Source organism: Lepus europaeus, chromosome 7 (genome assembly GCF_033115175.1).
Source record: "Lepus europaeus isolate LE1 chromosome 7, mLepTim1.pri, whole genome shotgun sequence".
NCBI lineage: Eukaryota > Metazoa > Chordata > Mammalia > Lagomorpha > Leporidae > Lepus > Lepus europaeus.
Window position 1 is genome coordinate 54,683,022 of NC_084833.1, and position 25,144 is coordinate 54,708,165.

The 25,144-nt window shown below is 53.6% G+C and overlaps 1 protein-coding gene across 7 annotated transcripts in view; it reads right to left on the reverse strand.

Moving 5' to 3' along the window:
- AMPD3 (adenosine monophosphate deaminase 3) overlaps positions 1-22,674 on the reverse strand; it is a 52,227-nt gene extending 29,553 nt beyond the window's left edge. Inside the window, exons 1-2 of one of the 7 annotated variants that reach the window (XM_062196502.1) lie at positions 22,519-22,674; positions 5,237-5,462 (exon numbers count right to left, since the gene is read on the reverse strand). In XM_062196502.1, the coding sequence (XP_062052486.1) occupies positions 5,237-5,462; positions 22,519-22,579 (287 nt within the window). In that variant the 5' untranslated portion in view covers positions 22,580-22,674. Of the gene's footprint in view, positions 1-5,236; positions 5,463-10,309; positions 10,329-13,607; positions 13,627-13,785; positions 13,823-14,267; positions 14,355-14,450; positions 14,470-22,518 lie in introns of those variants that run through there. The other 6 variants (XM_062196506.1, XM_062196504.1, XM_062196503.1 and 3 more) reach the window with 6 other exon arrangements.
- Between the last annotated feature and the right edge of the window lie 2,470 nt (positions 22,675-25,144).

Consider the following 25,144-nt stretch of genomic DNA (forward strand, 5'->3'; position numbering starts at 1 on the left):
GGAAGTTGGAATGACTGGCCATGCCGCGGGCTCCCTGGCGAGCTGAGTGAAAGGGGTCTGCAGAGAATACGAGGCCCCAGATGCCTGAAAGCCAGTGGGTCAGCTGTAAAAACATAACTTCAGCCAGCACGGCTCCTCTGCCTACCCCGGTAGCCTGCCCCCTACCCCAGCTCCACGTCTCCCTCTCCCCATCCCTTCTCAGTCACCCTTGCTCCCGACAGACCCCAGAGGTCAAGGTGAAGTGCACTCTCCTGCCTTGTCAACCGCTGCAGCCTCTATTCCTAACTTTATTATTATTTTTTTTTTTTTTTTGACAGGCAGAGTGGATAGTGAGAGAGAAAGACAGAGAGAAAGGTCTTCCTTTTTGCCGTTGGTTCACCCTCCATTGGCCGCTGCGGCCGGTGCATCGCACTGATCCGAAGCCAGGAGTCAGGTGCTTCTCCTGGTCTCCCATGCGGGTGCAGGGCCCAAGCACTTGGGCCATCCTCCACTGCCTTCTTGGGCCATAGCAGAGAGCTGGACTGGAAGAGGGGCAACCGGGATAGAATCCGGCACCCTGACTGGGACTAGAACCCGGTGTGCCGGCGCCGCAAGGTGGAGGATTAGCCTGTTGAGCCACGGCGCCGGCCTCTATTCCCAACTTTAAACACCCGTAACTTCACTGCTGCCAATGAAGCTCCTTTGTCAAAGGCCCTGAATTTAAAAAAAAAAAAAAAAAAAAAGTTGCCCAACCCCAATTTCAGGGGAGTCAAAATAAAAAATGATTGAACAACATTTTAGCTGGATCTGTTCATCTATTTTACTTAAAACATACTCTGGGAACTGTTCCAGACAGATCTTTCAGATAACAAAGCCTGTGCTCCTTGTATCCCCACTTCCCAGTGCACGTGGCGTTTTTGGACGAGTGCATAGCACTGGGAGCGTGCTGAGCATCACCGCAAGCACTCCCGGTGACTCAGGCTCATCACCGGGCGGCCCAGTCCTGGTCCGAGAGGCGTCTCGCCCCTGGACTGCTCGGCCTCAGATTCTTGCGTCTGCTCGCCTCCCACTTCTGCTTCCTCCCTCGCTGGTGACTGTCAAACAACAACAATAACAACCAAAGGGCCAGGAGTGATGCTCCAAGCCCCACGCTACGCACTTCATGTGAATTAGTTCATTCCATTCTCATGAGGCACGTCCTTTTATTATTCTCATTTTGCAGATCGGAAAAGGCTCAGGCTACTAACAGCCTTGACCAGGGCCACTCAGCAGCGAATGATGTGTCACTCGAGCCCGGTCGGGCTGACTCCAAGGCCCGTGCTTATGGTTACGACGCATCAAGCCTGCACCTCCGATGACCCTCCCTGCAGAAGTCCATCTCCCTGTCTCTAGTCTGTGTCTTTAAATCTGATGCAGGCTTAGAAACAAGGGGGCCAGTGTGTGCGAGCTCTGCGTGGAGTAAGAACGGATAGGAGAGGGGATGGGAGGACTGGGGGGAAGAGCTAAAGGGTCTCTTTCAGGGGTGATGAAGACATTCTAAGATCACTCATGGTGACAGCTGCACAACTCTGTGGAGACCCCAAAACCACTCAGTCCTACACTTTCAATGGGTGAATTGTATGGTGCCTGAATCGCATCTTGATAAAGCTGTAGGGAAACCAAGGAGGCCGAGGAGGAGGGGCAGGACGAGGAGGAGAAGGAAGAGGAAGAAGGAGAGAGTCGAGGAGCCCCAACACAGGTTCCGGTTGCCCAGAGGGGTTTCCTGCCACTTTCAGTGTCGGCCAAGGTCCCAGAGTCCACTTGGAAGGTTGGCGACTCAGGCCAGGGAATGCAGCTGAGGCTCAGAGTGAAGAGGACCGCAGCTCTGGGCGCACCCAGGGTTCTCCTGTTCTTATCATTGCTTCCTAATGCTGCCTCCATAGACAGCCCAGCCAGCCTCAAGTCCCGGGGCCACCCCAGCCGACGCCCTCTTCCCAGGGAGGCAGCCGGCCACCAGCAAGCCGTCCCTGCGGCTGCCACCCTGGGCCTCGCCTGCACAGGGAGCATCGCACCCAGCACTGCAGATTCTGAACCCAGCTTGTCTCCACGAGCTGCCGCGGGCCCGGACCACGAACCTTCATGTGTCAGGGGCTCATCCCTTCTGCTCACCCCCCAAGTTCATCTTCTGTTTCTAAGAAGCTCTTTTGCTTCCCAGGCCCCAGCTAGTCCCTTACTTTAGCCTTACAACTGCGGCGAGCCTTGTTTATTTTTTGGTTTTGGTGGCGGTTGTCTAATGAGGGAGAAAAAGGAAAACCATCGTGAAGAAAGACCCCGTGCAAAAGCCAGGGAGAGCGAGGCTTTCCCAGAGGGGCCAGGGCAAGGGAGGGCTCTGTCCAAACCGGAAGCCACATCTCAGGTCACCCTTGGACCCTCGGTCTCTGCAGGCCCGCTGCTGCTCCAGGCCAGTGGACTCCTTGAGAGCAGACTCCCTCCCACTATGTACACCCAGACTGGCAGGGAGGTACCACAGAGGGACAGGGAGAGAGGGTGGGGAGCGGGGGTCCTACCACCTGAAGACTTGCAGGGGGAGCCTCTAGCGAGCAGTGGTGCTGAAAGTCACTGGGGTACCTGACAGAGGGAGGGGGTGGTCCAGGGACCAGGCTGTCTTCCAGAACAGTAGCCAGGGCAGTGGTGGCTGGTTCCCTGTAGTTCATTCAGAAGCAGCAGTTGTCCCCTGGAGACCAGCACCCCATGTCATCCCCGTGTCTACACACAAAGGCACCTGCCTGGAGGCAGGAGAGCCTTGTGGCTGAGGAGTGGGGCTCAGACTCAAAGCACTTGGGTTCTGGTTCCTGCTCTGTCACTCACTCCCCAGGCATCCTTGTGTAATTAATCCAACTTCTCAATGTCCAGGTCCTAAGAACATCTACGCAGTCATGGAATGGGATTAAAGAACGAATGCAAACTGCACAGCCCAGCGCCCAGCCCATGGAAGTCCTCCAGGGCGGCAGATGCCAGGGCTGCCCGTCTCGGTCCAACGGTTCACATGGGCAGGTGTGCACCAAGACCCATCCCTCCCTAGCTCCAGCACAGCCTGTGGAGGGAGCTGCTGGTACCAAGCTTGCTCCATACATGGGGAAGGAGCTGGGGCCCAAGGTCACAGAGTGGCAGAACAGGACAGTGCAAGGAGCCACAGTCACCCTGATGTGGCACTGGGGTGGCACTGGGGAGGAAGTACATCTTTTCCCGGCCCACCAACATGGCCAAGTCCCAGGCTGGACCCTGGGGACACAGGAGGGGCCAGACCCAGTGCTGAGGGAGCTTCAGGTCAAATGGGGCAGAGAGGGGCAAACCACGACACCGCAACGGCCAGTGAGGGCCAGTGCGGTCACAGAAGGGCTTCGCAGAGACTCTCTGGAAAGCACAGAACCCATCTGGGCAGATGGAAGGGAGCTTCAGGCTCGGGCAGGAAGAGCCCAGCATCTGTGGGGACGCCACGCCCACTGTCACTCTGTAGTGGACACCGCCTCCAGACGCTCACTGATCCTGGTAAGAAAAAAGGCCAGGACCCCTTCTCTTCTCATTGCTAAGGGTCTGAAATGCTCACTTCACAGCGCACAGCATGCCACCTTCTGTCACCCCAGGGCAGCATGGAGAGGGTCTCGGGCCAGCCCAGCTCCCCCGGCGGCACCGAAGACCCTTTCCTTCAGGGGCTCCCCAGCACCCCCGGGGAAGGGAACCACCGACTACCAACAGTGAGGCCCCGCTCTGTCTTTATATCAGCAGCTACTTTCTTCTTCCCCAAAAAAGTCACCTACAATGCTGACTATCTGACAATCCTGAGAAATGAAAGGGAGGGGTCTGCGAGGGGTCTGATCCCTGGTCAGGTCTCAGAGAGGGCCCACAGCCCCACTGCCCCAGCCACAGAGGCCTGTGGCACATAGGGCGAGCAGGGACCCAGCTGCAGCCCTACTGCATATCCCGTCAAAGCTTTCTTGTGCCTCCCTTCCACTGCCCTAAGTGAGACCGCTGTGCCAGGATGAGGGCTGGGACCCAAGCTTCCTATCAGGTACACAGACCAGTCTAACCTGGGCCCTGCCTGCCCCTCCAACCACTGGCATGGCTGCTGCTTGCTTCTCCTCTGACCTCCACAGCCTTTGCCCCGGCCAACTCCACTGCCTACAGGGCCGCCCCCCTCTACAGAGCCAGCTCTGTGGACCCTTACAGCCACAGTTCTCAGGCCACCAGCTGGGAGACACCTTTCCCCGCTGCCCAGGGCACAAAGGGATTCTCGCTGTCTCCTCCATGTTCATTTCCTTCATTGCACCTGTGCTAGGTCTGCACCTGTTTGTCTCAAGTCCATTCCTTACCCTGTCCAGCCTTGCCTGGGTGTGTCACATGACTTCTGGCTGGGTTTGGTGCCACAGTAGGCACCTGGAAGGTACAGGAAGGGTACAGCCAAGGATGGCACCTCCTGCCTCCATCTTTGCCTTGGGAAGTGCCCCTCAGCTGCTGCTTCTCCTCCCCGCCCTTGTTGCCACCAGAGAGGCCACCAGGGGTCCAACTTCCCCCTCCATGGGCTTCAGAAGCACCAGCTCTCTCTGTGGTCCCCTCAGCCTCAGGTTGGCAGCTTCCCTGCGGGTTCTTATCTCGCTGTGGGGTCTTGTCTCCGGGCTGCCTCCTTCTCCCATGCATGGATTCTCCGCTCACTACCACCCATGTCACCAACTCTAGCAACAAAATCCGACTTCCATACTCAAATGGCTTTTTGGCTAGACCCTGACTGGTACAGTGCTTATAACTCACAGTTCTTTTATTCATTTGCCTGGTGACTTCATTACTGTCTAGATCCACTGTAGGTGCCACAGGGCAGGGACTACGCTGCCAGCCCGGCAAGGAGTGAGCGACATTAACTCGCGCAAAATAGGGAGACAGGTGATAAAAAGAAGTACAACTGAGGATTCCCGAGAAATCCCTAGGAAGAAAAGGGCACTGCCATTCAGAAATAGGCTGTGTTTCTGTGTGTGTGTGCGCGCGCACACACATGCATGTAATGTTACAAAAACAGCAGCCAAGAGAAAGGGGGTCTGATCGTTTCCCCTGGACAGAGGCACCAAGGCACCCTTCAACAAACTAGTGATGAGGAAGCAGCCACAGCAAAGGGGCCATCACAGCTGCAGGCACCTGCCGGCTCCCCTGAGACGCCACACCACGCCACGCCACGCCATGCCACGGCTCTCGTGGCCCGCACAGCTCTGTGCCCTCGATTCAGACAAACCTTTTCGCCGTCTCCAAGGACTTCTGCTCGGCCAGCTCCTTCTGCAGCTCCCTCTCCTTGGCCTCCTTCTGCCCGATGGGGCAGTCCTCGGGCACGGTGAAGAGGGACAGGGCATCCTTGCTGTCCTCTTCGCGGAGCACTTTAGCGAACACCTTCTCAGCCAGCAGCCGCACCTGCTCATCCACCTCGGAGATGTTCAGCTTGGGGAATTGGCGCGGCATCTCGGCTAGCAAAGAAAAGAACAAGCATCAGCCGTGCGGAATTCCTGGGTGGCCTGAGTCACCGCGCGGGGGAGGAGAGAGCCCGAGGCGAGGCCCGCCCCACCTGGTCCTTGGAGTCAGCTGTCTCCTCGGGAATGCCCCGGACCAAACCCGGCATGCCAACTTGCAAAATGAGCTCACTAAGTAACTGGATGTGAAGGAGGGGAGAAAGCAAATGTTCAGAAGCCAAAGAACGAACTGTCCGGGGCGTGTGCTTCCACTGCCCTGACCTCGGGGACATGGCAGGGCCTGGGTAGCCTTGCCCTCCTGCCTTTGTCTCCATGATGGAGAAGAGCAGGAGAGAACTCACTGCCTTCTCTCTCCCAGACCCCTGGAGGCCGTCAGGCTGCAGCAATATACAAACCTCATTGCCCCCTGCACAGAAGGGAAGCCCAGAGCCAAGGGCATATTTTGGTTTTGGGTTTTGAATTTAAGAGGTAGAAAAAGAAAGAGATTGAGAGACACACAGAGAGCTCTCATCTTCTCTATAAATGCCCACAACAGCCAGGGTTGGGTCAGGCCAAAGCCAGAGCAAGGAACTCCATCCAGGTCTCCCAAGTGTGTGGCAGAGACCCAACTACTTGAGTCATCACCTGCTGCCTCCTAGGCGTGCATTAGCAAGAAGCTGGGATTGGGAGTGAAACCAGGACCTGAACCCAGGCACTCAGATATTTAACTCAGGTTCGCATAAACCTGTAGGCCAAATGCTCAGGCTCCAAAAAAGTTTTTAACAATGAGTTTAAGGGCCCAGGAGGTCCCAAGAGATTGCAGCAGAGCCTGAGAAATTCAAAGCTGTATTCTTTTCCCCCAAACAAGGGCTTTTGCTGAAAGGAAAGAATCCGCAAGCAAAGTTCCACAGCCTCCTAAGCTCTCTGAATCCTCTATCAAGACAGCAAATTTTAGATGTTTGGGGACAAGGACACTCTTAAAACAACAACAGATTATTAGGCTGGTGCTGTGGTGCAGTAGGTTAATCCTCCACTTACAGCGCCAGCATCCCATATGGGCGCCAGTTCAAGTCCCGGCTGCTCCTCTTCCAGTCCAGCTCTCTTTTATGGCCTGGGAAAGCAGTGGAGGATGGCCCAAGTGCTTGGGCCCCTGCACCCACGTGGGAGACCCTAAAGAAGCTCCTGGCTCCTGGCTTCAGATCGGCTCTGCTCTGGCTGCTGCAGCCATTGGGGGAGTGAACCAACAGATGAAAGATCTTTCTGTCTCTCCTGTCTGTGACTCACCTCTCAAATAAATAAAATCTTTAAAAAATAAAAATAACATTATTTATTTGAAAGGCAGAGTTATAGAGAAAGAATGAATCTTCCATTAGCTGGCTCACTCCCTAAATGGCTGCAACAGCCGGGACACAAGCCGGCGTCCATATAGGATGCCCAACACCACAAGCGGCCCCAGACAGGGATACCCTTCACCCAGCTGAAAACTCCCCTCCCCAAAGCGGTTCTCCCTGCCAGCCTCCGCACGCCATCAGGAACTGGCTTGCATCACCTGAAGTATTTCTTCCTGCATCTTTTTTTTTTAATTCTTATGTGTAACTTACTATGTACACCCCGCCAAGCATGTTACACTAATTAACTCAGCTGGTCTCATTAGTCCCATTTCACAAGTGAGAAAATGAATGCTGACACAGCTAACTCGCCCAGTGAGTTACCATTAGTGGTATCTAACTTCTAGTGAGCTAGCAGAGAGCTGCACTCTTCTCAGCCTCTCTTCTGCTCGGGGATCTGAACCCAGGCACCTGGCGCCCCCATGTGCACCCTCAACAGCAGGCTGTGCTGCTCCAGGCTTGTCTGGGTGTCAGGCGGGGCCTCCTCACAGGCCCCAGCAGGACAACACTTAGGGAGTGGATCTGACTTCCCCGGGAGCAGCTCTGAAAGTGGAATTTCCCGTCCACCTTTGGCCACGGTTCCTTGAAGGGTGGTCGAAAGGCAGAGGTGGGTTTATCACCCAGACGGACAGGGACGAAGCTGAGGCGGTGCCTTGCTCCCATTAGGCAGGGGGAGGAAGCATGACAAGGAAGGGGACCCACTGGGCACCTTGGGGGGCAGTCAGTCTCTGGCCTCACACCTGTGAGAGCCACAGATGGCACTGCACAGTCTTCGAGGCTATCTGGGTCTGAGTAGGGTAGCTGTAGAAAGCACAGGGCTTTCTAGGGCCCCAGGAGGGCTGGCTGCTCTGGTCTTCACGGTGGCACGAGGGGCTAATTTGTCTAACAGACAGGAAGGAGGGAAGGAAAGGAGCCAGCGGGCTGGTGGTGGGCAGGCAGAGCCGTGTCTACAGGGCCCTGGATGCTAAAAGCAATTTCCTCTTCCTTCCACGCCCAGATACAGGCCTTTCCCGGGAGCCGGGGAGGAAGAAGTCAGCTCAGCAGGTGACAGGGCTGGCACAGGGAGCAGACACCAAGACAGCAATAGTTGGGCCTCTGCCAAGGGAGGGGAACAGGGCTGACAGGGCTCAGCTCCACGTCCCGACAGCAGATGGAAAGGAGGCTGGACGCCGGTGGGGCCAAGGCTCCGGGAAGAAGGTAATGGGGAGAGAAAGCTGGGACAACATGAGAAACTGGACCCAGGGGGTGCCATCAGGGTGGGACAGAGGCTGGACCCCCAATTCCAAGTGCACGGCTCGGCTCGGCTGCAGTGTTCTAAGGCCTCACACAGCGTTGCTGACAGGCCCCAGGCAAAGGCAGCAAGTGGCATAGAGCACCCACCCTGTTGGAACAAGAAAACCCCCTTCTAGAAATTTCTCTAAGAATCCAAGGACGGAAAAGGAACAAAGATGTCTACCTGCACTCTCTATATTCATTTTAAAAGCCCACGTTACATTTTACCCTACTTGACAAAAGCCTCGTTAGGCAACCAGTATTGTAATTAGGATGGTGCAACTACATTAAAAAGAAAAAATCTTGTGAAATCACTATGACAAAATAATACATAAAACAGAGCCCACGTTTTCATTACCACGACAGGAAAACGCATCCCCTAATGGACAAGAGCTCGGGAGAGGGGCAGGCTCACAGCACCAGAAGGCAGGCTCGCCTGCGTGAGATGTCTTCTGTCGATAAGGAATGCTGGGACAGTGTCATTTTTCAGCAAATACAAAGACAATGAATAAAAGAAAAAAGAGAACTAGGAACACAAAGCAAACCCCTTATTCCTGCAGGCTTTGACAGTAAGGGCCTCTCTCACTCAAACACACGGGACAGGGAGCGACACCTTCAAGCTGCCCACAGCCAGCACACACAGCCTGATGGGACCCCTGGCAACTAGGCATTCGGGAGGAGCTTCCCACGCCAGGCCCTGCCAGGCTTGTGCAGGAAGCATTTTTAGCTCAAGTCAACCAAGCACACGCCCCACGATGCCCCTTTCCTCCGAAGAGCCTCCTTTTCCTTTAGCCCAAAGAGCTTGCATCAGCCTTTCCCAAACTGGGTCCCCTGAGAAACTGATGCCCGTGACTGGTAAAACAGGCCCTGCAGTCAGTGGCTGGGGAGACACTGTGTGCCACAGGCCTGGCAGACAGGTTCCAACCAGCCACCCCAGCCCCACAGGGCCTCTCCCCTCCTGGACCCCCAGGCCCACCCAGCGAAGCCCCCTCCGCAGGTGCCAAGCCCAACTCCAGCTGCTAGCTTGAGCCCCACTTGCAACTCCTTGTCAGCTGCAGGCAGCAGGTCTGGAGGTTTAACTGTGAACTCCTGGGCACCGGTCAGCCAGTGATACAGCTTATCTCAGGGTTGCATGCGCCACCCTACGATGAGCCTTGAGCACTGTCCGGCAGTTCCAAAGCTACCTTTTCCTGCAGGCGGTAACTGCTCGGTACCAGCCCCTCCACTAAGAAAGCACAGTGCTACCACCATCCCCTCCTTCCACAGCACACGCCGCTCCCTGCTCCTGCCAGACTCCCGTGGCCAGAAGCCACGCCACCGACCTGAGCCTGGCGCTGGGGTCTCCATGGCTGATGGCGAGGCGCGCTGGGGCCAGGTGCCGCCCGCTGCGGGACGCTGAGCCGAGTCAGGGTGTAAGCACCCTGGCTGGGGCCGGCAGGCGGGCTGGGGTGGGAGGGCTCTGCTTTGCATATCTGCTAGCAGCCTGCAGGCAGAGCAGGAAAAGCTGGGCTGGAAACTGTGCTGTGAACACCAGAACGCAGCAGGAAATTCCGAGTCCTAAAGGCCCCAGGTAACACCAGTTCTCCAAGGCAAATGGTAGCCTGAATACCTGCCCTGCCTGGCTCTCAGCCTCAGGAGAAACCAAGTGGCTGCTGCCCCCACACAGCACCCGCCGCGCCCTGTCCAAGTGCAGAAGCCCAGCCACAGCCCCCCCCACCCCGGAACATCCAGCCCCCGCTCTCCCCATCGCCTCCACCACTTCCCTCTGAACCTACTTCAGGCCTGGCCTGGAGACAGGCTCACCTGACCATCGGGACTCAGCTATGACACAGCCCACCTTGCCGTGTCTCGGAAGACCCCCACCCCCACCCCAGTGACACCCAGAACTGGCCCGGGAGCTCTAAGACCCACTCAACCCCCCCCCCCCCCAACACCAGCTCCTCCCTCTCTGCCTCCTCCCTCTCCTCTAAAAGACAGAAGTTCCTTCAATTGCTTCCTCCTTTACCAGGAAGGGACCGAGACCTGGGGAGGGGGGGACCAGCTAAGCGCAGGGGCAGCCTGCAGGAGGGGTGGCCAGGAAGCAAAGCCCACAGTCCTGCCCCACTCCCTCCTCCCTTCCTTGAAGGAAGTCCCACACCACAGGTGGCTGGGCTGCCTGACCAGCTCTGCCAGCCACACACATCCCCACCTGAGCCAACCTCGCACCTTCCTGGGCTCCCAGCTCCCAGGTGAGCCCGCGGCGTCGTCCGGTGCTGTCTCCCTGGAGAAGGGGCGGCTGCTTCGAGTCACCCACAGAAGCGCTCCTCTGAAGCCAAGCAGGTGGAGGCGGCGGCAGCACGCGGGGCAGAGCTCTGTGCCCTTTGGCCTGCCCTTTAGGAGAATGGGCAGGCTCACGACAGCCGCGCCGGCTCCCAGGGACTGCCACACATCACATGGGTCTAGGGAATAACCGTGAGCAAAATGGCTATTTCTGGGGTGCTGTTGAAATCCTGGGGAGAAGAGCCCAGGAAGGATGGGTCAGCTGTTGACCGGGAGGCCAGCTGTAGCCTTAAGTTGGGCTTGAGTCACCTCCTCCTGTCCGGCCGAGAGGTGGTGCCTTGCTGAGGCCACATCCTAACTCCTGGGAGCACAGAGCAGGATTACATGGTGACACTCGATCCTCGCGCTGCCGCTGGGCTTAGCTACGCGGAGATTATGATCCACCTGTCCTCACAGCTGTTTCATAAACAGTGCAATGAGCAGGCAACAAGCAACAAGAGGGGGTAATATTAATTCATTAAATAATTAACAGACTCACAGCATGAGATACACACACACACACACACCAGCCCTTAGGAAGGGTGAATGCTTTCTCCTGCGGGTGGTCTGGGGCAGGAGAGATGAAATGGGAGCATCCCAGTTCACAGATTGGAGACCAGGGAATTCTGTTCTGCACCTGTCAGCGGATCCTGGACAGCCTCAGTCTCAACAAAGTCTACTCTATAGAACATAAAAAGTCAGAAGGCCTGGAATACTGCAACAGTCGCTTCTGGGGATTCAGGCACAATTTCTACTAGCAGAGGCAACACCAGTAAAGCAAGCCGCTTAACTTCATTTAAGCAAACACTTAAACCATCCCACCACTGCTGCCTTAGGAAAAAATACCTATTAATATCCTGTGGCATGGGCTTTGGAAAATGCCTTTCACTTGGAGTCTTCATTTCCAATCTAGCTGGGGCCAGCTATGGGTGAGATCCACTCCATTGGGTCCAGAGAGGAACAGAAGCCCCTCTAGGGTGCCACAGGCTAGAACAACCACCTGGAGTCCTGTGGGAGCCAAAGTGGAGGATGACCCTGCAGAACAGGGCCAGGCTGCGAGAAAACACGCGTTCTGTCTCAGGAGGGCAAGCTCTGCTCTGGACCCCCTGACCCCGCCTTAAGCCTGCCAGTCGCTGCCCCTTGTGGTTCAGATAGCTTCCAGCACTGGCAGCACTGGTCCCGAGCTCAAAGCCTTGCTTCCCTTTCGAACAGACATCCAGTTTAGGATAACCAGACTCAGGGCCTGTGTCTCCCACCCGGGAGAGCAGACCATGCTCACCTTTTTCACTGAAGTCTTCCTTACACACTCTACAAGCCTGGAGAGGCTGCAATCAAGTTATGTCTCATCAAGAATGCGCCTACTCCCCTCCCCAAAAGCAAGGCACAGACCTGTGTTGGCGGGGCCGGGCTCCTTCTCGTTTCCGAAGTGTGTCTGACTCACCCCAAGAGTTGGGCAAAGGGGTTTCCAGCTGCTCAGTCTCAGCTCCATGACAGAGTCTGCCCGCCTCATTCTCCCTTAGAACCCCAGGCCTACAATACGGCAGGCATCGATAATTACTTGTTGAATGCATGCATGCACACAACGATGAATGAGTGAAAGAGCCGAGTAGAGGACCACACCTATGGCAATCCCAAGAGGGAGGACAGGGTCTGGTTAAGAACATGGACTCAAGCCAGACTGCTTGGGTTTGTGCCTGCCACCATTTACTCGTATGACCTTGGCAAGTCAGTAAACTTTCCTGTGGCTCAGTTTTATCCTCTATAAAATGGGGCTCATAAAAGTACTGACCTCAGGGGTTGCCATGACAAAGTAGTTAGCAGGTAAAGTGCTTAGACTAGAACTTGGCAGAGAATATGTGCTTTATAAGTACTACTTTCAACATCATTGTCATCCGCATCATTACGAAATCAGCTATGAGAGCGCCCAACTGGGGAAATGAACATGCATCCTTCTCTTCATTATTTATTGAGCACCATTATGGACCTAGTACTCGCCCAACTTCCCACCTGGGTGCAGGAAGAAGGGAACCTCGCTTCAATGTGAAGCCAGATCAGAAGGAAGAACGGTCGGTTCTCAGGGACTGTGTCTGGCCAGGCCTCCAGCCAGTGGGCCATGCTCCTTCGCCCTAGTCAGTTCCTTCTGTACCAGAAGCCTGAAGCCATGGTCTTTCGCCCTAGATAGGCAGCCGGCACGTGGAAGGACGAGACAGACAGGTGCAGGAACGAGGAAGGCCAGGTATGTGCCTGCTCAAGCCTAGGGCAGCACTTTAGCTGCCCATGATGCTCTCAAGATCTGAGGTTGATTTCTGGGGCCATTTGAAGAGTGACTCAGCAAGTCTAGGGGCAAGAAAAACAAGCCACAAAGAACTCCTTGGCCTGGCCGAGAATCACTCAGCCCTTATCCAGGGCCTCGGAAGGAGGGCCGAGAGTTCACGGAGCCTCCCAGCCACCCACGCATGCAAGCGCCACCATGCCTAGGGAGGGCAGCACGAAACCACCATCTTCACAGTAAGCCAACTACCCCAGGCCTGCTGTCAGCAACTCTGAGACGCGGGCGCCGGCACAGGTTCCGTCTGCAGGGCCCAGTGGCTCCACCACCACTCAGCATGGATGCTTGGAGCCAGGGAAGGGAATTCTCCTCCAAGGATTCCAGCCGCAGCCAGCTTTCCCTGAAGATGACCAAATGCTGGGCACCGCGTCCAGGCACGTAGCCAGCCAGGCTCAGGACCATGCTGAAATCCTCCCAGGCCTGCCAGCTCTCACCCTGCTCCTTGGATAGTTTGTCATCACCAAGTTTCCAGCCACATACAGCAGGAACGAATATCCAATCGGCAAGCCTCCCCCGCTCCAAGGCTTCCCAAAACTCATCGGTATAGCTCTGCCAGCCTTCAGGAGCCGCTAGCCACTCTGCTGGCAAAGCAGCCACCAGGAAGTTCAAGTGCAGAAAGCAGACTGGCGAGCGGAGGGCTCCCGCCTCCCTTGCTGCTCAGGCAGCCACAGCGGCCAGGATGAAGGCCTCTGGAGACCCTATCGCCTCTCCATCCAGTCCAGCCCCTGCCTCCCCGCGGAAGGCCCCCGCAGCTGTCCACAAGCACCTGAAACCTATCCAGGTGCTGAAGAGCTGGCCCCTCCCAGGTTCCTGAATTTCTCTGAACCTTGTGAATTCAGTCCGGACTGCCAGGGAACCAGGATGCTGCGGGCTCACCTGATGCTACTTCAGGGGCAGGGGCTCAGCACGGGCTAGGAGGCAGGCTCCCGCGCCAGCGCCACCACCCGCCGTGAGCTAAGGTGCAGGGGGGCCAGCACTCCTGACTCGCGTCCCGGGCCTCAGGGTCCTCGGGGCGCGTGCGCAAGGTCAGCAGTGCGGCATCGCGCGCACTCACCAGGCTCGGAGGACAGGGCCATGCCGCGGGCCCGAAGGGGGCGACCTCGGAGCCAGGCGCTCAGTAAGCGCCGTGAAGCTGGGCTGCGGGGCACCGGAGGCAGCCGGCGACCGGGCAGGACCAGGCCGCGCCCCCGGCCGGCGCCCTGCGGGAGCCTGCGGCGCGCGCCGCGCCAGGCGCTGGGGCTGCGGCTTCCGAGGGCGCAGCGCGGCGAGGCCGCTGCTCCAGCACCCCGCGGCCGGCCCAGCGAAAGGAGGGCGGCCGCCTCCGCAGGGAAGAAGCCGGCGCAGCACCTGAGAACGGAAACTTGAGAGCGCCCGGCGCGGCGGCCGCCCTGGGCCCGGCCGGAAGCGCGCGCGGCGCCGCCGGGGTCTGCGGGGCCCGCGCCGCGGCGGAGTCCGAAGCCCGTGGCGCCCCCCGGGCTCCGCGCCCTCCCGCGTGCGGGTCTGCGCGCCCTCCTCCCGCCCGCGCCGGGGACTTACTCCGAGGTTGAGCCGCCCGCCGGCGTCCGTCGGGTCCCTGGGATCACCTTCTCACCCCTCCCCGCGCACCCGCCGCCTGCCCAGCCCTCTGCTCCCCGGCTTCAGACGAGCCCGCCCCTGGAAGTCCGGAATGACCTCGCAGTTGCCAAAGCCGGAGGGTGCCTTCCAGCCTCCCTTACTCACCTCTTCCCAGCCCCGCGCCCGCCGACTGCGCCTTCCTTGTCGGAATGCGTGGGGTTCAGCCCCTCTCTCCCGTGTTCCACGCACCTCTCGGGCCCCCCTGCCAGGCTTTGCGTTGCTGGGGTCCCGGTGGTGCGGTCTGTGCCAGCCCCCTCGCTAACCCGCCGGTCCTCCCTAGGGATCTCAACCGCTCCCATGGTTTTAAAAACTTGCTGCCTGCTTGTCATTTTTATTTTTAGTTTGTTTTTATGTGTTTGAAAAGCAGAGAGCGAGAGAGCGAAATCTTCCATCCACTGCTTCACTCCCCAAATGCTCGCGATAGCCAGGGCTGGGCCAGGCCAAAGCCAGGAAGTTAATCCTGGTCTCCCACGTGGTTGGCAGGGACCCCAGTAGTTGAGCCAGCACCTGCTACCTCCCAGAGTGTGCATTAGCTAGAAACTGAAATGCAGCCGGGACGCTAACGCAAGCGCCGTGGCGTGGGATGCAGGCTCGCAAGCCTGCCTAAATGCTGCCCTACACACCTGCCGCTGCCAGAGCACTGGAACCTCCAGCTGCAGAGAGTGAATCTGATTTCCTGCCGAGCGCAAGGGCGGAGTTTCCTACCCTGCCGAAGCTCTTTGCCTCCTTGGAGCACGCCAGAACCTGTTGTTTGCAGAGTTAGGGAACGTGCGACGCCACCCCGACACCACCATCTCTCACATCACATTAGTCACCCAAGGGGGAAGGAGACTGCAGTGGTGAGCACCCTCTGTGTGTTCTCCTTGTGCAACTGCTCCCACATGATTGTCTCGCTGCCTGATGTTTGCAATTTACTGCCTCTTACAAATGATACACACATGAGACTTAGTTAATATATAAAGCGCACTAAAATGTTAAAGATGTGCTAAGATGAAACATTTTGAAACAGTGCTGCAATATAACTTTCCTCTTCAAAATTATTACCTATAATCTGTTTAGTGAGAGCAACACAATTATAATGGTCTTAATAAATCTTTACTTAATATTTTATGGGACCAGAAAGTATGCTTCTAAGTTCACCAGATGCTACTATTTGGTCCTAATGGCTAGTATTTTTAAAACATATCTCAGGGCTGACATTGTGGTGTGGAAAGTTAGGCCTCTTCCTGCAATGTCAGCATCCCATGTGGGCGTGGTTGGAGTCCTAGATGCTCCATTTTTTTATCCAGCTTCCTGCTAATTACCTGGGAAAGCTGAAGTGCTTGGGCTCCTGCATCTATGTGGGAGACCTGGAAGAAACTCTTGGCTCCTGCCTCCGGCCTGGCCCAGACCTGGCTGTTGCAGCCATTTGGGGGCTGAGCCAGTAGATGGAAAATCTCTCTCTCTCTTTCTCTCTCTCTTTCTACCTTTCAAAGAAAGAATCTTTAAAAACAAAAATAAAAGATTATCTCACAAACACAAATAGGCCCAAATAGAGAATTCTTTCACTGCACTTATTAAATGATAATTCACATTGCTTAAATCCCATCCTCCAATTTTGCCAATGGGAAATTCCACAGGAAAACTTTGTGAAATCAATTTTCGTTAATGGTTCTTGCAAATGTTGTTAACTAGTGGGTTTTTGGGTTTTTGGGTTTTTTTTTTTTTTGTTTTTTTTTTTTTTGCCTTAAAACTGCATTTGGAAGACTGTAAAATGGATTTAAAAGCATGCTTCTCAACTTTTGGGCTGATGCTGTGGTGGAGTAGATTAAACCTCTGCCTGTGGCACCGGCATCCCATATGGGCATCGGTTTGAGTCCCGGCTCCTCCACTTCCAATCCAGCTCCCTGCTAAAAGCCTGGGAAAGCAGTGGATGATGGCCCAGTGCTTGGACCCCTGCACTCATGTAGGAGACCCAGAAGAAACTCCTGGCTCCTGTTGTGGCCATCTGAGGAGAGAACCAGATGATGGAAGACCTCTCTCTCCCTCTCTCTGTAACTCTGCCTCTCAAATAAATAAATCTTTTTAAAAATAAAAATAAACTTTGCAGATTGTGACTGGGAGAGTATAAATGGCACTGATATTTGATTTTAGCATGAAAATCACATGACAATAATAGAAACCATCTCAAATAACTATTCTCAAAGTTTTCCACAGAGCATGATTCTTTCATGCACACTTTCTCATATCATTATTAAAATATCACCTTTACCTGAAAGGACAGTGTGTGTGTGTGTGTGCGCGTGCACGTGCACACGTGTGTGCATTTCTGCAATGTACCACATTTGTGATAGTCACAAGCCAGCACATCAGAGATCAGAAAATTTGAAGCCCTGTCCTTTTGAAACTCATCCTTGAATGCCACAACTTTTAAGTTCTTTGCCTTGAGATTCCTCAGTTTACCTTTTTGAGTCCTATAAAAGATTTTGTCTCATGCCACATCTCAGTAGATTCTACTACATTTTAAGTTGTAGTTTTCAAGTTAACCACATTTTGGCACCCTGTGGTATTCTGTGCTTTTCTGACTTCTTTATTGCTGCTGTTGCAGATGCATGATGCAATGCTGTTTCATGTGCAATCTCTACCCTATTCTTTCCTAACCCCAGTTTTATATTACAGACTGGGCAGCTACTCCATGAGTGGTTACTCTCACATGTAAAGACAACAGCGTGTTTTGCTAAATAAGTCATGCACTGTTGTGAACATACCTTGTTTTCTTAGTAGTTCACAAAAATTATTTATGAATGTCATCATGGAAAAGCATGACAAAGACAAGATGAATCACGTTAGCAACTCGCATCCAGCCAGGAGCCAACCTCTGCAGCACATCCTGTGTTCTAAAACCTGTTCTCCAAACACTCACCGGCACATTCTGTGTGTCTGTCAACAGAGTGCTTTTTTTTTTTTTTTTTTTTTGACATGTTGCTATCCTCTCCCTGTTCTACTTCAGTCACTTTAACCATGGCAAATAGAACAGCTGTTTTTTCTGATGATACTGACCAACATTCTGACTTTTATATTAAGAAGCCTCAAAAGAGAATTCTAAGCATTTGCATTACATTTAGTATTTCACAAAAGTACACAACTAAGGATGGCATGACTTCAAATATCCCTGAAAATAAAACTGTAGAGGTTTACCTTCGTGCTCTGGGTTAATAGAATCTACACATCTGATCACATAGGCATATTTCTATTATTATTAGCTAATACCTCAAGTCTCAATATGTAGCGATGGAAATCCATATTTCAAATATTTGGGTTTTTTTTTTTTTTTTTTTTTTTTTAGTGAATTCAACTCCCTTGTCAGAGCTGACTCCATCACTACAACAGGCCTCATACTAGCAGCAGCCACGTGTTAGCTCTGCCATTCATCTGAATTTCCTTTCGCTCGATCTCTACATATTATTTTCAATCCTGGGATTTATCTGCAGGACCTTTTTCAAACCATTTGTTCCTTTTGTGAGGTCACTTTAGTCACAACCATGTCATACCTTCCCTATCCACTGCCTGGGACACGAGTCAATTGTAAGGCCTCTTACCACATAGGCTTGAAAGCAACTGGAACAGTGCAGATGCTATGGTCCCCCATAGCCCCTGTGCATCAAACCCTTTTCCCTGGTGGAAAGTGACATGGACTTGTGATGTGTGGGCAGGGAAAGGCGCCTATGTCAATCTACATAGTACGTACTGGTGAAAGCTGCTTTTAGAATAAAAAATAAACAGCAGTTTTATTGCATTCCAATGGACCACTATGCATACCTCACTTTTTTAAAAATTGTATTTATTTACTTTATTAGAAAAGCTGGGAGGGGGGTCTTTCATCTGCTGCTTTGCTCCCCAAATGCCCACAACAGCAAGGGCTGGCCCAGGCCAAAGCCAAAAGCCTAGAACTCAATCTGGGCCTTCCATGGGGGTGGCAGGGACCCCCTTCCTAGAGTCATCACCTGCCGCCTCCCAGGGTGCACACCCCCCCATGATAACACTGACTTACGCCTCCCCTCCCTTGCCTCAGTTCACTGTGAAGCCCTCCTAACGTCTAGCCTGTGGTGCCCCGGAACTTAGCAGGAATCCCCAGACTGAAAAGTGAAGAAGGAAGCCCCGTGTGAGAATAAAAGAGGTGATGAGAGCACTTTGCCAGGGGATTCCAGCCACCGCAGAGCTGCTGAGGGCTGGTGCTCTTGCTCCCACAAATCCTCAGGCAGCTGGGGGCCGCACATTCCTTTGTTATTCCTTAGGAGTCACCCCTTAGGTGTCTTGCTGGGCAGTCTGAAAGCCTCCTGATCATGTTCAAACCTTGTAGCTGGAGAGCTGACAGATGCCGGCTTGATTCTGCAAGAGCTCTGATATGTCATGATGGCGTCACCATGGCTCGATGTCACATGCCTAACTGGTCTCTGCCACCACACAGCACTGTGTCTTCCATGCTTCTGCCATCGGGGCAGATGGCAGCAATATCAACTCCTCCCCTCTAGGCTGCCTGCAACTCCTCATTCAGACCCTGGCACACCTCTAAGAGGAGGAGACGAGGGGTGACCTGTGCCAGTTCTCTGACTCCCCGTGCATGGGAGGATGGGGCTGATGAAGCATTTGTAGCAGTCAAGCACTCAGGAGTCTCTGTGCCCCCACCTTTGCTCACCTCTAGGTAATCGCTCTACATGGCACACACACATGCGAGATGGGCATGGTGGCTCCAAAGGCCCAGTTCATGAACCTCCTTTTACAGTCGCTGTGCTCCCCAGGTCACCCTCTCCCCACAGAGGGCAACTGGACAGGGAACCTTCTGAGCGTGTTTTAGCAAAGGCTCATGGGTATAGCCAGCTTTCAAGGCCAAGGGCCCTGGGGCCTCCTGCTAATTGAGTGGACTGGAATCAGGGCGTACGGTATAACAGAGGGCAGAAATAGGTTCCTCAGGCATATGTGGTGGCTCCAGGTGGGAGGAGGCCCTGCAGCCCACCCTGAGGCTACCATGTGATAGAAGGCAACCTTCTGCCCCTGCTGTGCTTGGAACCTGTCTTTCTCCCAGGACTTTACCTTTGCACAGTCACACAGACCACAGTGAGCTGGTATCCGTCAGCAGGCATCGACGTCTTCCTCTTGTTAAAAGCTGACTCCTGGGGCTGGCATTGTGGTGTAGCGAGCAAAGCCTGCAGTGCCAGCAGCTCCAGTCCAGACTGCTCACTTCCGATCCAGCTCCCTGCTACGGTGTCTGGGAAAGCAGTAGAAGATGGCCCAAGTCCCTGGGCCCCTGCACCCAACGGGGAGACCCAGAAGAAGCTCCTGGCTCCTGGTTTCAGAACAGCGCAGCTCCAAGCTGTTACAGCCATTTGGGGAGTGAACCATAGAAGGTTCTCTCTTTCTCTCTCTCTATCTCTATCTCTCTCCCCCATCAGTTTCTTTTTTGTTTTTTAATGTGAACTTATTATTAATTTTTATTTGAGAGGCAGCATTATAGACAGAGAGAGAGGTCTTCCATCTGTTGATTCACTCCCCAAATGGCCACAATGGCTGGGGCCAGGACGATCCAAAGCCAGGAACCAGGAGCTTCATCCAGGTTTCCCACTTGGGTGCAGGGGCCCAAGCATTTAGGCCATCTTCTGCTGCCAGCTTTGTCATTGTGCCTTTCAAATAAATAAAACAAACCTTAAAAATAAAACAAATATATTCCTAAAGCTAGACCTATGAAATTTGTATTTATTAAACAAAAGCTTTCTAAAAAAAATTAAAAAAAAAAAAAAAAGCTGGCTCCTTTCTGAGATGGGGTTCCAGAAAGGAGAGGGCCAAACCTGAGCACTCTGCCAATGAGCGTGGATGAGAGTGAAGCCCTAGTCACAGGGTCCGAGCTCTCTGGACGCTGACAGGAAGCTGGGGAGGATGTGGCAGGCACCGTGCCCAGGCCAGGAGGGGAGAGAGACAGAACTCAGCAGTGGGACTGGCTGGAGTCCCAGGGTCCTTGAGTCCTAGGGTCCCCAACTCCTGTGTGGACTACAGTGGAGGAAGGTCAAGGAGAGAGGATTTGAGACTTGGGGCCCCCAACAATAGAGCAAAAAGTGCTCTCCCCCCACCGGAGGGCTGTCCGCCGATAGGCACACAATCTCTGTAAATAGGTTGGAGTCTGGGACTCGCAGTTGCCTTTCCCACCTAAGAGCAGCCTACGATCCCACCTCCCTTCAGGACTGTGCAAGCCCATCTGGGGCCCGCACAACGGGTGTGGTGGTTGTGGTTCAGGCCCACCACTAGCAGCTCCCTGCTGTGCAACTTTGGTCCTCTCCAAACACCGGTCTCAGCCTGATCATGACACCACTTTTGGAAGCCTCTGCGGTTGAACTTGTATAGATGGGAATTGCAGTTTCAAACAGCCTCACACATCTAGCCCATCTGAGCCCCCCAGGCCCTCCACCCCCAGCCCCCTCCATCTCTTGCCTTATAACGGAAAATCCAATTTCAAATGCTAGCTTGGCCTTCTAAAAAATTAGAAGAATTTTTGGAAGCAGGGAGAAGCAAGGGAGCTCAAGTTCCTGAATTCCTGTTATTTAAGAATGAACTTAATTATGATCCCACTGAGGATAAAATAGCTTCCGGTGAGGCAAGAGGACTGTGCTTAAGAATTTGACCTAGGAAATCAAATACCAAAACATTGGAATGGTTGTACAATGTTGCGAGTGCATTTAATGCCACCAAACTGTACATGTTAAAATGGCAAATTTTGTGTTATATATGTTGACAATAACTTAAAAATTGTTTAAAAAAGAAAGAAAGAAAGCCAAGAAATTGAAAATCAAATTTTTTTTAAAATGTCACTTCATGACATCACTGGTTCTCTGCATCATTAAGCATGACCCGGGCAGGGCAGATGGCTCTTTGGCAACTACCCAGCTACCCCCAAACTCTCAGGCAAAGAAGAGCAAGGGCCCTCACTGGAAGGGAGGGAGGAGAGAGGAGAGCTGTGGCCACAGGAAGCGCATAAGGCAGAGGCCTTGAAGGTCACCCTGACACAGAAGCTCTACTCGGCCTCAGAAATCCCGAGAAGAACACTGGAGGCATCCCAAACAGTTCTGCGTGGACAACAGTTCCCATAGGCCATAAATTATCCAATGCCTGAGTCTTTGGAAAGAAAAATAAATCCATTAAGTCACTGGGATCCATCAGCTGTCAAGTGCTCCCCAAAGATAGGTCCTAGTCACTGCCCCATCTGCCGATGTCATGTCTGTATCACATTCCAGATAATTCCCAGTCGCTTATGGCAAAGGTCAGCACCTTTCCAAATAAACATGGTGAAAGCTTGTGATGCGCCAATAATTCAGTATTCCCAAGGGTATTCATTGGAATTAAGTTCAGCAGAGAGTATCGGAGACCTAAAATAACAATGGCCTAGACAAAAGAGAAGGTTCTTCCACCCAAGTATTCTTGAGTTGGAACCCAAGGGCTGCTTCCTGAAACACCCAGATCGTCACAGCCACCAAGCTTCCATCCCCCGGGCGCAGCCCCCAGCCTTCCTTCTCCTTTGCTAAGGAAGGGCTGACAGCTGGAGCAAGAAAGAGGCAGGGTCGGAGAGTGAAAGGCAGAGGGCTCCTGCCAACCATCTTTTAGTGAGGCCCCCACATCCCGCTTCCCATTGGCCACACCGAGCTGCTTGGCAGCCTCCCTGGCCAATGTCGTTGGTGCTCTCTCACACAGAACCCCACCAAGGCATAGCCAAAGACAACTCAAAGACAGCTGCTGTTGATCTTTGTGGTTAACTTGATGATCCACCAGGCCTAGAATCTTGCGTCCAAGAAAGCAGAGAAAAATATCTGCACAGTGCACTTGGGATCCTCACCAGCTCAGAACTTCTCCTCACTGGCCTCAGCGCACCGTTTTATTTGCGTCATTGTAGCAGCCATGCAAGATCCAAGACTCCTGAGGTCAGTGAAGACCTGCCCACGGGTTCAGGGGAACGAAAGGCGCGGTGAGTGAGGGCAGGATTTGCTCTGATTGAAGCCTTCGCTACCCTTCCTCATGAAATCCTGATGACAGCAGGTAGCGCGCTGGGATCACCCACTCCCTCCTGCCACTGTGGTGTCAGGAAAAGGCCTTTACACAGGGGAATGCAGGCAGCACGGGTCTGAGGTCAGCAGGATTATATAATACACTTTACCTTCTCTTATTGGGAAGCCGGTCTCAACTTGACCTGCTTTAAAAGTCATTGAGGCAGTCATCCGTGAAGGATCTAGTGAGCTTCCAGCCCGCGTTAGGCACCAGGTCCTGAAGAAGCAAAGGCGAGCAGAACATGGTTCTTGGTTTTGTGGAGGTGGTCAGCTGGTGGGGACACAAGACATGAATCAAATGACTGTTTTCTTCTTTTTTTTTTTTTTAAGATTTTATTCATTTATTTGAGAGGTAGGGTTACAGACAGTGAGAGGTAGAGACAGAAAGAAAGGTCTTCCTTCTGCTGGTTCACTCCCCAATTGGCTGCAATGGCTGGAGCTGTGCCCATCCGAAGCCAGAAACCAGGAGATTCTTCTGGGTCTCCCACGTGGGTGCAGGGGCCCAAGGACTTGGGCCATCCTCTGCTGCTTTCCCAGGCCACAGCAGAGAGCTGGATTGGAAGTGGAGCAGCTGGGATCCGAACCAGTGCCCCTATGGGATGCTGGCGCCGCAGGCAGAGGATTAACCTACTGTGCCATGGAACCGGCCCCAATGGCTGCTTTCTAACTGTGATACAGGTAGGGCAGAGAAGCGTAAGAGCTGTATCAGAGCATAGCAAGAAAACCTGAGCTCTCTTGGGGCACCAGGAAGGCAAAGAAGGCTCCAAGCGTGGGGAATGGTATGTGCCAAGGGCTCCGGAGAATTTATGGGAACAATACCTGGGTCATTTCCCCCTACTTTATTTCCCTCACATGTTTGTTATTGGACATTCTGTTGTGTTTACACAATAGGAGCTCAATTTGCAATGTGTATAAATTCCTGACTTTACTAAGAGGAAGCACCACAAGGCCTGGGTAAATAAAACCAGATTTAGTGCTCTGGGGTGGGGCCGCTTTTAAATTAACATTTCAAAATCCTGTCAGTTTTCCAGCATTTATTAAATTTATAGCAAAACTGTCTTAAAATCCCTTGTGCCCAACCACCCCCGCCCCTTGTGTCTTCTGGTTGTTCCCAGATCTCTCTCAAGCATTCCTTCCGTGTGAGCAGACTCTGAAAGTCAGTGGGGAAGAATGTTCTTTTCCCCGTAGCTGTTTTATAAGCACCTTCACTCCTCCAGCCCAAGCCTCAGGGATGCCCAGGAGAGCTACTTTCTGGACAGACGCCCCCGTGCCCCGCACCCTAGCCTGCTTCAGACTTAAATTATTCATCCTGCCTTCTCCAGAGACCAAGTGCAATAGACCTGAGAGTATTGGCCCTGGGCTGTGGTCTTACTACTACAGTTCTCCTGCCTCCCTCTACCCCCGGCCTGCTGTGCAGCCATGGCAATGAGTTAAGCTTAAACGTGTTACCAGCTTCCCACCAGGGATCTATCTCTGAAGAGTGTCAATGAAGTCACAGCCCACGTCCTCACTTTTTGTGCAGTAAAAAGTGTCCACCCGTTAAGCCCCTGTCCAAGGCCTCTATCTCCTGTGCTGCTTACTGAGATCCAGGGTCCCAAGAGGGTCTCCAAGCCATCAACAGAATGGCCTTTGTATCAGCAGGGTCCCGGCAGCAAACAGTTGGGATGTTCATTGGTTTAATAGAGAATTCATAGAGGGGCTTTTAGGGACATCAACAGTAGCCAGAAATTTCATAGAGGACATGCTAGAATCACTGATTTAATAGAACTGTTCACAAAGGTGTGGAAAGTGTGTAGGGAGATCCTGAGGGCTTGTGGATTACTCAAGGGCTAATAGCATCAGAGCTGTTACCTCTGGGCCAGAGGGACAGGTGAAAGAGCAGCCACGCTGATTACAACACAGGCTGCCAGTCGAGCCGGGTGCTACATAACCTTCCTCGTCTCATGACACCTGGCCAACTCCTGAGCCCTGTGACAGCCCTAGCCAGGCCCTCACAGGATCTCACCAAGCATGGGACTTCAGCATGGAGTCTTCCCATCTCTGAGCTGGCCTGCAGGCCTTCCCGTAAAACAGCAAGCACTGGACAAGCCCGTCTGTCCCTCCAGCCTCCCGCTTGCTCAGCAGAGGTGGGGAAGAGTGCTCAAGACCACCATCTTTCCCCCTCTGAGCTCCCATGCCCCTTTTGTAGCAGGTGGCTGGTGCTCCATCTGGCTGGACATGGAAGTCATGGCCAGAGCTTGCAGCCCTCAGTGCGCCCTCCTGACCCCCTCTCTCCACATCTCCGTAGTTTGGTCCAGTTCCTCACTCTGCCAGCCATGCCCAGTATGCTTCCCAGAGTTTCCCCCACAAGAGGGAAGGATCCCTCCTTGCACCCCCTCCCTGGCTCCTGTGGTCAAGCTTATAGGGAACACAAGACAGAATGGCCTCTACTCCCACGTCAGTTTCCATGAAGTGCCCCTATTTTATTTACTTTCCATTACAATGAGGCTTCCTCCCTCTGGGGCTGGGCCAGGGTAAGCAACACTCAACAGGCTGGGCCCTTTCCCAAGAGGTTTCTAGATTCTTCTGCCAACAGAGTGCTGCTTGCCCTGCTCCCCAGCTGCTCCAGATGTGTCCAAATGCACCTGAATCTGGTGCTCCTGGTGCTCAGGACACTAGGCTGTCACACAGGACTATGGCCCGGGCACAGTTTAACAAGGAACAGCTCTGTCCAAGCAGCCACTCAACAAAAATATT